This window comes from Eptatretus burgeri, chromosome 1 (assembly GCF_056783735.1).
Source record: "Eptatretus burgeri isolate ZD-2024b chromosome 1, Ebu_testis_v1, whole genome shotgun sequence".
Classification (NCBI taxonomy): domain Eukaryota; kingdom Metazoa; phylum Chordata; class Myxini; order Myxiniformes; family Myxinidae; genus Eptatretus; species Eptatretus burgeri.
In genome coordinates, this window is record NC_140961.1 from 96,011,112 (window position 1) to 96,024,093 (window position 12,982).

At 42.4% G+C, this 12,982-nt stretch overlaps 1 protein-coding gene across 4 annotated transcripts in view; it reads left to right on the top strand.

The window, feature by feature from the left end:
* Positions 1-12,982, top strand: part of LOC147034994 (slit homolog 2 protein-like) — a 473,672-nt gene that overhangs the window by 356,072 nt on the left and 104,618 nt on the right. For all 4 annotated transcript variants that reach the window (XM_085892213.1, XM_085892231.1, XM_085892209.1 and 1 more), the window contains exons 13-15: positions 12,088-12,231; positions 12,646-12,809; positions 12,956-12,979. In XM_085892213.1, the coding sequence (XP_085748339.1) occupies positions 12,088-12,231; positions 12,646-12,809; positions 12,956-12,979 (332 nt within the window). The remainder of the gene's footprint in view (positions 1-12,087; positions 12,232-12,645; positions 12,810-12,955; positions 12,980-12,982) is intronic.

Below are 12,982 nucleotides of genomic sequence, written 5' to 3' on the forward strand. Positions count from 1 at the left end.
TGGGATCCTAGGATTCTGAGTTCAAATCCCACTCAGCTTTTGAATTTGGTGGGGTTGGTGGGGTTGAATCTGCCTGTCATCCTTCTGAGGTCGGCAAAATGAGTACCAGCTTGCTGGTATCCTGTGTTGGAGTGGTGACCTGTCCTGGTTTGTGCCCAATCGCCAAAGAGACTGCTTCGGCAGCACCAATGCTCTGCACTGAGTATGGTCCCAATGGATGTATCGAAGGAGGAGTGTGGGAGGTGTCAATTATTTATATAATCCCAGCCACCTGGGTTTACTTCGTTTGGTGAAAGCTGATTGGCTATTCCCTCCATTCACAGATGAGAAATGTGGGTGGGTCTTTGTTTTATTTATATATCGACTGCTTATGATGTGTGCACGTGGTACTTGCTTTGGAGCCTCATTGGTATGCATTGCTGTCTGTGCTCTCACTGATTCGCCATTAAGTGATGAAACCAGTCCGGCAGCTGAGGGTGTGTGTGGCATTGGGATTCTCATGTATGTGCTATGTGTGAATGTCTTTATGGCTGTAAAGGAACTCTGGGAAGGGTTTGAAACAGCAAAGTGCTTACCTTGTGTTTGCCTTCTTGGGTTGCTTTATGCAGCTTCTTTGGCTCAAGGAGTGTGGAAGGTGTCAATTATGTAATCCTCGCCACCTGGGTTTAGTTAATTAGGCGAGAGCTGATTGGCTATTCCTTCCATTCACAGGTGAGATGTGGGTGGGTCTTCTTTAATATATATATATATATATATATATATATATATATATATATATATATATATATATCTGTAAAAGGAAATTTGTTTTGGCCTTCTCTCCCTCCAAGCACAATTAAGCAGCATAGCAAAGATTGAAGCATTAATCTACATTAGTTCCTGAGCAGTAGGTTGTTGATGAAAAGTTAGCCACCATGGAGAGCTTTTCCACCCTCTATCCAGTGGAATGGAGCATTCTGTATCCCTAAACCTAATCACCACCACCCTGCCCAGCGTGAAAGTGCTTCTGTTCGACCATGCCTTTGCCTGCGGGTGAGTTTGGATCATCATACCCAGGGTTAGGCCCGGTGTCCTGCCGGCCAGCCTTCCCATCAATTTAAACCACCCCACACGGTGACTATATGTCATCGACTTTATGAGGTGTATTCCTTTCATCCCAACTCAGGTTAATGATGACTTTGAAAAATTCTGGGGCCAAGGCAACAGCAAAAGGAACAGGATAGCTTTACAGCACCTTGAAGTTTTAAAACTGCTTACTTTCTTTGGGTTTTACCATGTTTTTTCAATGAATAACCATTTTGCAAAAATAACAGCAACCGAGCTTTGAAAAGAAGAAATTATTCACTGTGCCCTTGTGTTTACTTCTGCATACAGGGATTTCATTGTGAGCAAATGTTTAATTCTTTTAGAACTCCTAATTTCAAGCCAAGGACTTTTCCTTTTCCCTCTCTCGTATATCCCTTCTGTATTTACAATCTCCAATGTACTATAATGACAATCATTTTTTAACCTGAATATATTTAGTTTTTTCTCCACCATTCACAAAATATATTTATATATATATATATATATATATATATATATATATATATATATATATTTTTTAATTATCTATCTATAATCCCAGCAATGTGTGTGTGTGTGTGTGTGTGTGTGTGTGTGTGTGTGTGTGTGTGTGTGTGTGTGTGTGTGTGTGTCTGCGACCGCCGTTTATCGATGACCACCGGTCCGATCTGATTGAAACTTGCCAGGAATATTGCCGGGGACCCTCGGATGTGCTTTTTCAAGGTTTGATATTAATCGGACGAGCGGTTCCCAAGTTACGGCCATTTTATTGCTTTTTTTCAGTGTTGGAAAGGTGTATATATCGCAGCTGAAGTGTCGTTCCACCTTATCATGCCATTTTTTCCCAAAGATATCTCAGAATAATGATAACAGCATATTAATAATAATAATAATAATAATAGCACAATAATTGGCAGTAATAAAAAGAATAACGTGATACAATGACCAATGTCTGTCAACCAATAACGACCAATAATGTCTGTCAACCAATGACAGGACACGGTGCTATGACGTCACAATTAATTTTTTTTTTGCACGATTGACATCACAATTATTCTTCTTCTTCGTTTGGTATGACGTCACAATTATTTTTTTTTTTTTTTGCACGATTGACATCACAATTATTCTTCTTCGTTTGTTATGACGTCACAATCGACGCTGGGGACCTGAGTATGTGCCTTTTCAAGGTTTGATATCGTTCTTCATCTGTTTCAGCTTTTTCCCAAGTGTTTCCCAAGGGTTTGAAAGCTGTTTTTTCCCAAGGTTTGAATTAATTGTTGTGCTTGGTCGACATTTGTGAATACATTTACAGAGAGAGGAGCGAGAGATGAGGGGGGAGAGAGGGGGAGAGAGGGGGCAAGAGAGGGGAGGGAGAGAGGGGGTTAGAGAGGGGAGGGAGAGAGGGGGGTTAGAGAGGGGAGGGAGAGAGGGGGTTAGAGAGGGGGTGAGAGAGAGGGGGGCGTCGCAATTCAAGAGAGGGGGAGAGAGGAGGTGGCGAGAGAGGGGGACGGGAGAGGGGGTGTGAGAGGGGGTGAGAGTGGGGGTGAGAAAGAAGGGCGAGAGAGGAGGGGGGAGAGAGGAAGGGTGGGAGAGGGGGGGTAGAGAGGGGGGAGAGAGAGGAGGGGTGAGACTCGGGGGGAGAGAGGGGGGGAGAGAGTGCATCAAAATTCTTCTTCTTCGTTTGATATGACGTCACAATTGACGCTGGGGACCAGAGTATGTTTCCCAGGTGTTTCCCAAGTTATGGCCATTTATGATACGGTTGGTCCGATCTCATTGAAATAATGCCCGAATCCAGTCGTCGTTTACGAGAGCGAAGGAATGAAGCTGCACATACTGGCACGCACCTACGGGCACGCACCTACGGGCCCGCACTAGTTATATATAATACACATAAATATATGTCTATATTTATTTATTTATTTGAAAATATGCGAGATGGGTTAGAAAGTTGCAATTTTGAATACTGATACTATGCGAAGCCAATATTCCAGGGAAAAAAAACTGTCCATAAATATCCATCCACAAAAATGCATGAAAAAAACTCAGCCAGTGGCGATTCACTCCTGCTCACGGAGGGTCACATGATCTTTCGCAAGCATGATTGCTCACATGTGTTTCCAGGTTTGATGGAAGTATGATTTGAGAAGTGTCTGTGGGTTTTTGTCATTTGTTTATTTCTTCATTCAAATGCAGCCTATGACTGCTTGGCTGCATCATTTTCTGGGGGTGCGGCTGTGCCACTGATGCAATACCCCTGTTATCAGTAAGCTGGTACTCATTTTCCCGACTTCAGAAAGATGACAGGCTGGGTCAACTCACCTGGTGTTAATTCAACAGTACAACAGACAGGGGCTTAAACTCAAGACCTTAAGATCTTAAACCAGCCACCTTAACCAGTAAGCCAACACCAGGCTTTGTCATTAATTGATGGTTTATAATACTTGGAAGTTGGAAACATTTGACATTGACAGATGGTGTGAAGTCATATATATTACAGTGCACATCAGTATTTTAAATATGGTATGTTTACATATGCAGTCAGATCTCTGTTTCAGGCACTCTGGTTATAACAAAGCTTTGCTTATGACAATCACAACATTCAGAACATGTTTTAGTTAATGAAAAGTAACCCTGCTGTGATGATCCATATTGCTGCATAAAATGATCACTTTGTCCTGACAAGTTGAATGCAAACAGAACCCCAAGTTAGGAAATTGCTGAAATACAGACGAGATTACCAAAATATTTCACAAAAAACATCAAAAGAAGCAATCATTAGAAAATTCGATTTTATTATTCCCGGCATTCCTGCATTTCCCTGGTGGCAAAATACACAGCCCAGAAATGCCACCTACAAAGATGGGTGGAGACACGAAGCTGGACGAAGTATGCTTGGGCTCGCACCCTTGGAAGAGTCTTGGGGAGACACCCAGAGAGAACACAAAACAGAATTTCTGGGTTTTTTTGGAAATGGGAAATCACTCGCATTACAATGCACAGTCTTTCAACATCCTGCTGCACTATTTGATAAATTCATGCTTCACAACGTTGTTTTGCCTACCCCTGAAGGCATCATCTGAGACCAGACAAAAATCGCGATTTCTCCAACACCCCATTCCACAATCGTTAATAATCTAAGTTCAATCAATGCATTCAAAAGGAAAGATGAATACCAAGCATGATGATAACTCATATTGGTTCTGTGGTCAACAATGTGCAACGTGGGAACAGCTACAAGAATTAAGTCAGTTTGATTCAGGTTAGGGTCATGTATGGGAGCAGGCGGCGGAGCAGCGCGTTGCTGCATCCATTTTCTGCCGGTGCTCCAGGGGCCTCTATCTGGCCACCCCCCTCCCCCCCCCCAGGCAATGCCTGGCCCATCCCCATCTCATCGAGATGCTGATCAACCTGCTGCAACCACAAAGCACATTGTCGACCCATTGGCCTCCTCCACTCACGAGACTCCCTCGCTGAGAGAATCTGGTGAGCAGGATCAACGTCAGGAAAGCGAGCCACGTGTCCATACAGCCGCAACTGACACTCACGGATTTTGCAGGTAACAAATCTCATTTGAGGCTCTCTCAGCAATGGCTCGTTGGACACAAAGTACATCCAGCAATAGCCAAGGATTCTCTGAAGAGACCTGGTACCAAAGGAATTAAGTCTCCAACTCAGAACGCTGGTCAGTGTCCAAGTCTCACATCCATAGAGCGAGACTGGAAGCACCAAGGATCTGAAGACTCAGACTTTCATCCTCCCACACAGGTACCAGCAGCGCCACACCCATTGATCCAGTGAATGCATGACTCCCCCAGGCCCAACCCAGATGTCTGTTGTCCTCTGGCTCACAGCCAGCAGAGGCATGAATATCACTGCCGATGTAAGTGAAACTCTCCGTCAAATCAACATCCTCACCACAAACAGGTACAGATAGGAAAGCAGTGTCCAAATTGTCACTGAAAGCCTGGATCTTAGTTTTGACCCAGGAAACCCGTAATCCCAGTGGCTCTGAATCTTCATTCAGCACCTCGAGGGCCCCCAAAAGGATATCTCGAGTCTCCGCAAAGATGACTGCATCATCTGTAAAATCAAGGTCAGAGATCTTGACATTCCCAAACCATGCACGGCAGCTTGATCTCTCGAACATTCTCCCCAGAATCCAGTCCAGACAAGTGCTGAAAGTGTGGGGGCCAGTACGCACCCATGACAAACTCCAGTAACAACTGGAAATAAGTCAGAGATGGTATCACCACATCTCACAACATTCTCAGTTCCAGAGTATAGTTCAGACATCAGATTGATCAATTTTGGTGGCACCCCACGAAGGCCAAGAATCCTCCAGATGACATCCCGATTCATTTACTCAAATGCTTTACAGAGATCAACATAGGCTAGACCACCTGCCATGACTCTCGTCTGCGTTCGATGAAGACCCGAGGAGCAAGGATACGGTCAATCGTTGACGTCTTTGGTGTTAAGTCTGACTGCTCTGGATGCTGGTGCTCAAGCAGATGGTGGCGAAGCCTCTCAAGAATTATCCGAGCAAAGGCCTTGTCTGGCACTGAGAGCAGCGTCACCTCTCGGTCGTTGTTGCAGTCCTGACGATCACCCTTCCTTTTCCAGAGAGGGACAACAAGGCCCCTCTTCCAGTCAGTTGGGATAATGCCTGTGTTCCAGGCAGAGCACAGAACTTCATACAACGACATGAGTACAGCATTTCCACCAGCCTTGAGAAATTCAGCTGGGATGCCTCAGATCCCAGAAGCTTTACCCCATTTCAAGCGGTTCACCACAGCCTGTGTTTCCACAAGTGAAGGTGGACCACAGTTGATTGGAGTGTCAGCAATAAGGATAGTAACACCCCTGACATCCAACTTGACAGCTGGTGGATCTGCCTGGTACAGCCGCTGAAAGTAACCAGCCCAGCGCGCCTTCACTTCGGACTCCTCTGCCAAGAGCCCACCACCCTCTGTTCTAACTGCAGTACACCGGAGGATGGGCTTGGAGGAACGCAATATGCGAATACCCCTGGAATTAGGACGATATTCACTTGACCACAGGTGATGCTCTACCCTCTCACAGATTCCTCATACATAGGCCTCTTTGTCCACCCTGAGTTTGATGCCTCAGCTTCCTGAACAGCTCAGCTCTGCCATTCAGCCTGGCCCTGTGTCTCTGCTCAACGGTATACAGTGCCCCTTGAGAGACAAAATTCTTTTTCGCCCTACAGTGAGTTCCAGGACATCTTCCGGCAACATCAAGGACGGTAGTCTTGAAGGCACTCCACAACTCTTCGGGATCCCGCAAAGCACCCAGAACCCCCCCAGAACCTATACATACATATATATATATATATATATATATATATATATATATATATATATATATATATATATATATATATATATATATATATATATATATATATATATATATATATATATATATATAGATATGTCATGCACAGACGATGCACCACAGTATCTGCCTGCATTCTACAAGCTGCCCCACTGGTACAATCCATAATTTAAAAAAGGCTGTTTGTTTGTGTGTTCGACTTTCATGTACTATTAAACTGCTGGGCAGAATGAGTTTTCTAATGGTGGGTGTACTTGGGGTGTGCAAGGGAAGGTTTTAGGTGGTTTTAAGGTAGGGGAGACCCCAAATCTCTCTGTAAATATCTACAGCATAGCACTACTCCCAGTGGGAGATGGTATTGTAAGTAGTGTCCAGCGATGTACCGGTTATACCGGTATTGGAATTCTGAATATACCGGGATACCGAAAAAAAGTCGGTTTGAAAAACAACCCCGGTATATCCCGAACAAATCAAAGAAAGATTTGTACAATCTTTATATATATATCGTACATGAATTTAAAATATTTTATGCACTCGGCGTCTCGGCTACACTTGGAGCAGTGGAATGGAACGTTTGACGTCCAGACATGCCAGGAAGCAAGTACAGTCGGTTTTAACTTTTAACCATCAACATCTGAGAACCATACAAGCAATTCCGTTTTTCTTTGCCCTCGTGGCTGTTGTTAAAGCAATTATTCTTTTATGAATCGGATGTGCTTTGGAAAGCCTGTGCTGATTAGGCCGAGGTCACACTTGCCACGGCGGCCGTGGGGTCTCCAAAATCTACGGCCACTAGCAATTATATGGCGGCCGCAGGATTTCCACGGTCACACAATGTCGCAGTCACATATGTTTTTATTTTTCGGGGAGCCGCACGGCGTATTTAGAAATTGTGGAGACCGAAAATGTGGGGTTGCCATACGGTCTTTGATTTGATGTCGCACGGTGACCTTAGGGCATTCCTGCGGCGGCCATAGAATTTTCAAGGCAGACGCAAGTTGCATGCAAGGCGACCGCAGGGGGGCTCAAAGGCGAACGTGCGGCCAGACGGACAGTAACGAATGGGTTAATTTTTTTTCCCCAATTTTTTTTTTCGGCTTGTCGAATTGCTACGGCGAAGGTAGAAATGAAAAAAGTTATAACTCCGCGCTATAATTCCACGGCGACCTTACAACCTGTAAAATATAGCCAAACGGCGTAGCGCCACCATGAGGCCACCTCAGAAACTCTGCGGCCGCCACACGTTTCTGTCAATTCAGAGGGCGTACGGCCGCCATATCCTCGCCGTAGAGCAAATGTGACTTAGGCCTTACCGACATGGCGATCCACGATAGTCATACCAGTATGATGCGATTTCAGAATGAAGTGATACTGGTATCGTCATACCGGTACTGCGATCTTCAATTGTCATACCAACATGGTGATCCTACATAGCGATGGATCATGGCCTGACCTGATCTCTCTTGAAACCAAAATCATTTTTTATACAATTTGAAGTTGGAAGTAAAACACCGTTCTCATTATTGGGGAAAAAAGCCCCATGTGGGAATACTATAATTTTACTTATACATGTAAAATTACCATGTCAATGATGTGTACATCATGCATGAATGGACCATTGCGTATTTTTTGAACCTGCGTGAAAAAATATTATTATTATTATTATTATTATTTATTATTATTATTTTTAATATCGATATAACGGTATATACTGGTAGGAGCCCACCGGCAGATCGATATCGGGAAAAAAAAATCGATACCGACGGAGCCTGGTTGTAAACGTACCACAATACGCCAATTCTGTTGAAACTATCCCATCCGTAATTTTGAGGGAATTATTTCATCCATAAGGATGAGTTCTTCGCTAGTTTACGATAATTTTGTTAATTGTCTTTTATACTTCGGACTGACAACTTTCCACATCCTCAAGAGAGGGGTAAGGAAAAATCTGGTAAAGGTAGAAAGACTTTGTGGTGAATTTCGACCCTTTTTTCAGACGATTCTTGTGAGTTGTGAGTAAGGAGTTTCTACTGCCTTGGTAAACCTACAATCTTTATAAAATAAATCTGTTCTCAGCAAAATGACACATCTCATTTCATTCACCCAATCAAAACTCCTTGCAATCTCTCATTGCAAAGCCCACACTTCTTTCTTCTCCAGACACGTTTCTACTGAATCAGACATACCAATAGTGGGGCAACTTAGCATAACAATTGTGCATTTTGTGAGGAAAGCACCAAATTTGGCACACCAGTCGCCTATCATATTATGAACAGATTTGGATATTGGGCCATCTCAAATTGAGCCACTGATGGCTGTGGCAGCCATTTTCCACTGACATCAAAAATTTTGAGATGGCCCAATATCCAAATCTGTTCATAATATGATAGGCTACTAGTGTGCCAAATTTGGTGCTTTCCTCACAAAATGCACAATTGTTATGCTATATTTAGCTAAGTTGCCCCACTACAAGTATTAATATTTATATACAGTAATTTGAATGCCTTTGCCTCCTTTCTTCTACCTCTGAAATTGGCTTCCATCTTCATTCATTCTTGTCCTCTGTTTTTGTCATATCTTCAAACGGTCGGTAAAAATTTTTTGTTGTCCTTTATCTTAAACCTTGTAGGATCTTATAAATTAAATTCTAGCACTTCCAGGGAAATATGGATAATTTTACCTGTACTGTAGATTGGAGCTGTTATTGAGGCAATGCTGATTTATTTTTTAAATAGGCCAAACAGACCACATGGAAAGAGCGTTACCTTTCAGGTACAGACAATGAAGCAGGCTTTGTAAGGCAGCTTGTTTTGGATTCTTATTCCAAAAACAAACCGTCAACCTTGAGAGTCAAGTGTGTGCAAATCTGTCTTTTATCATTAGTGTTGGCTAATACAAGGAAATACCAAGAAATCAGACACAGATGGAGGCCATTCAGCCCATCATGCTTGCACGACATCAACACCATACTAATTTATCAACATAAGATCCAAAGAAGAAAATACAAAATTTATTATTTTGTTAATATGTTTTGTGGGTTTTTATTTCATTTAATTTTTTAAAATTTTCAAGTATTTGTAGCTTTTGCAAAAAAAAAATTCCTCCTCAGGGGAGGGGGTGTGAGCTTGCTTAAAAAGCATATAACATCGACCACACAACACCCCTTGGCGAGACCCCCACCAACAGCACTCCGTACACATGCACACAATCACCCATCAATGCTCAAGATACCTGAAAGTCCAGCCAACATCCCTATACCCCTCTATCTCCATAACTTCCAGGTACCCATCTAATTCCAATTTAAACTTATCTACTTTTTCTGCTGCCACTACCTTTCCAGGGAGACCATCACATGCATTGACTACTCTCTGAGTAAAAGATCCCTGCCTTTCTACCATATTAACTCTCCTCTTCTTTGCTCTCAAGCTATGGTCCCTGGTCCTATCATTGTCTACTTTGTTGAATAATTCATCTACACTTATTTTATTGATACCTTTCATGATCTTAAACATCTCTATAATATCTCCTCGTAACCGCCTCCTTTCGGGTGTATAAAGCCCCGTCTCCTTCAGTCGCTCCTCACAGCTAAGTCTAGCTCGGCCCGGAATCAATCTAGTAGCCCTGCGCTGAACCCTCTCTGTGGCATCGATGTCCTTCCAGAACTTTGGTGACCAGAGCTATTCTCGATGTGGCCCTCACTAAATTCCTGCACAATGCTAACACCACCTCTTTTGATTTAAAAACGAAACCCCTCCGAATACAACCTAAAACCTTATTTGCTTTACCGATACATGTCTGGCACTGTGTGACCTGCTTCCCTCCCATAAAGAGGCAGTGCAAAGACAGCACTTGTATCTGCCAAACAATGTGGGAAAATTCATAGGTATTTTTCATTTCATTCACAAGAATAGAAAAAAAGTTCAATCCAATCAAATACCATCCAACCATCTTCCTCTCAATCATTAGCAAATTTGAAGAATGAGGTAACTAAACATTGACACTATCCATCATTGAGTACCTTGTGTAAATGATTGCCCCGTCGATGTCAAATTGAACTTGTGTAAAAAACATTACGTTCCAGACTTGGTCACAGCATTGGTTTGACCTGAGGTGCCCCAAGTGCTGAATGCTAGGAGAGAGGTGAGTTTTACTGCCCTTGACATCAAGGCAGTATTTTATTGGGCCAAAACCATGAAGGTCTGACCCTACCTTACACAGGCAGACGAGAGAGAGAGTAATACTGAGGCCCACACTGATAATGATGAGGTTATTTCCATGTCAAAGGGGATCTCCTTGTCTCAAGTGCTGGAGATTTTCATTATGATTGGAACTTCTGGCAGCAAGGTTCAGCCACAGAAAGCAACTGCTCGCAAGATGGTACAACAATGCTGCCTCATATTAGTTGTGGAACACACAGATCCTCCAAACGTGCGCAGCAGAGGCCAACGTAAAGTGTGACTGTATGGAGTCACTCATATGCAGGAGCAATTATCATGAAATTAGTGGAATAAAAACACGCAACAAAAAACATTTTTTTTAAATAAACATTATTTCCCTCTGCCTTATGAGTACAACTATTCAAAAATATACTGGTAGTGCTTCGTACTATTCACAGTACTTTAGTTATATACTGTAGGCAATCATAAAAGGATTACAAAATACATGTTCCCTTTATTTTTTGAACTTTAGAAAAATCACAATTTTGTTTTATGTTCTTCAAGATAATAATCAGCAGCTCTTCTTTGACCATTTCATTGTTTCTGAGCTTTTGTTAAGGAAATATTAGTTATATTGTGCTTTGCTATCTTGTTCATTCATATCTAATACACCTGCAAGCATATTCGTCAAATGAAGAAACTGATTTCAAAACTTTGTTGTTGGAATCTTATAATTAATTAACTAAAAAAAAAACCAGTGTCACCCGCAGGGTGACCCGTATCTTGCCAATAGGTGACCACGTGTGACTTCTTTAAGGTCACACTGAGGTGAACAGAGCTGCTATCCACCAGGAGCGACTCCTTGAGGAATATCTGCCGACGAGAGATTCCGATGAGAATCGTTCTAGAGTAACCATGAAAAATATGCGTTTGCCTCATAACGTCACCAAATGACGTCATAATGTCTCAAGCTTGACATATCTAGAAAGCACTCATCGAGGTGTTCAATTTGAGGTACTACACGATATGGTTCCTAAAACTTGAAAATTTGACCTTGGGGTCAAATATGTTTGACCTCAGGTGCTAACCATGAAGGTCAAGGCCAATCGCCACCAAAAATTAATCAGCTGAGCGCCAGACCATGAACTATATTCCCATGAAGTTTGAAGACGATCCGATCAAAATTACTCAAAAAATAAGGGTTTCGTCGACTCCACTGATTTGCGACAAAGTGACCTTGACCTTTGACCTTGACCTTCAAATTTTTATGCGCTGAAAGGGACCTCTATAGGCCTCTGATATGCGAAGTTACAAAAATTTCCAATGATAACTGTGCTCTGCAATATTTTTTATACGTGATTACAGACAAAAAAATAAAATAATATAAAAAAACATCCGAGCTGACTTACATATCTTGCAAAAACTTCGTTTTGGCAAGATAAAAATTGAGATCTTGGAGCTCAAGAGCAATACCTTCATGAGCTAATCATCTCATGGCTGACAGGTTACTGAATGCAAACAAGATAAGCTGCATCCGCATCGACGCATTCGAACATCTGCAGAACCTGCAGCTCCTGTCCCTGTATGACAACAAGCTGCAAACTCTGGGCAAGGGAACCTTCAACCCTCTTCGTCACATGAAAACGCTGTGAGCACAATCTGATGAAAATTTATTTTTGAATGTGAACATTTTGGGAAACTGCCAGGCCTTGTCTTCACTCTCCTTTTATATGACCAGAGCTCTTTTCTGCAATTGTTTAGAGTTGTAAAACCTCGATTGGTAACAACCGATGGCTCGAATGACCTACTGTACATGTGCATGATAAAACAGAACTCTTATTTTCCAACACAACTTTCTGTGAAAACTGTGATAGATTGGGCACAATTTAAATCCCACACCGAGTTAAATGCTTGTTACTGCCTTTTCCTTTGGATGTATTTCAACTGCTATTGAAAATTCTCATGGTATCGGAACTAAAAAAAAAAATCCATAAAAAGGACTATTTTTCAAGCGTGCCTTTGATTTTAACTCATACCCGATGTTCTACCCTCTTTAAAATAGGCACCTGGCCCAGAACCCTCTCATTTGTGACTGCCACCTGCGCTGGCTTGCTGAGTACCTGCACACAAACCCTATTGAGACGAGTGGCACTCGTTGCGCCAGCCCAAGACGTCTTGCAAACAAGCGCATTGGGCAGATCAAAAGCAGAAAGATGCGATGCTCCGGTATTTAGCCATCCAATATATTTCTTCTTATTATTTATATCTGCATACAAAGTCTCCTCTCAATATTATATAAGGCCAGCTGTCAATGTCATCATTTTAATGTGCTGCTTACTTTTTGTAACTCCTGTATTGTTTTCTTCTTTCAGCTAAGGAGAAGTATACTCTCCCAGGTA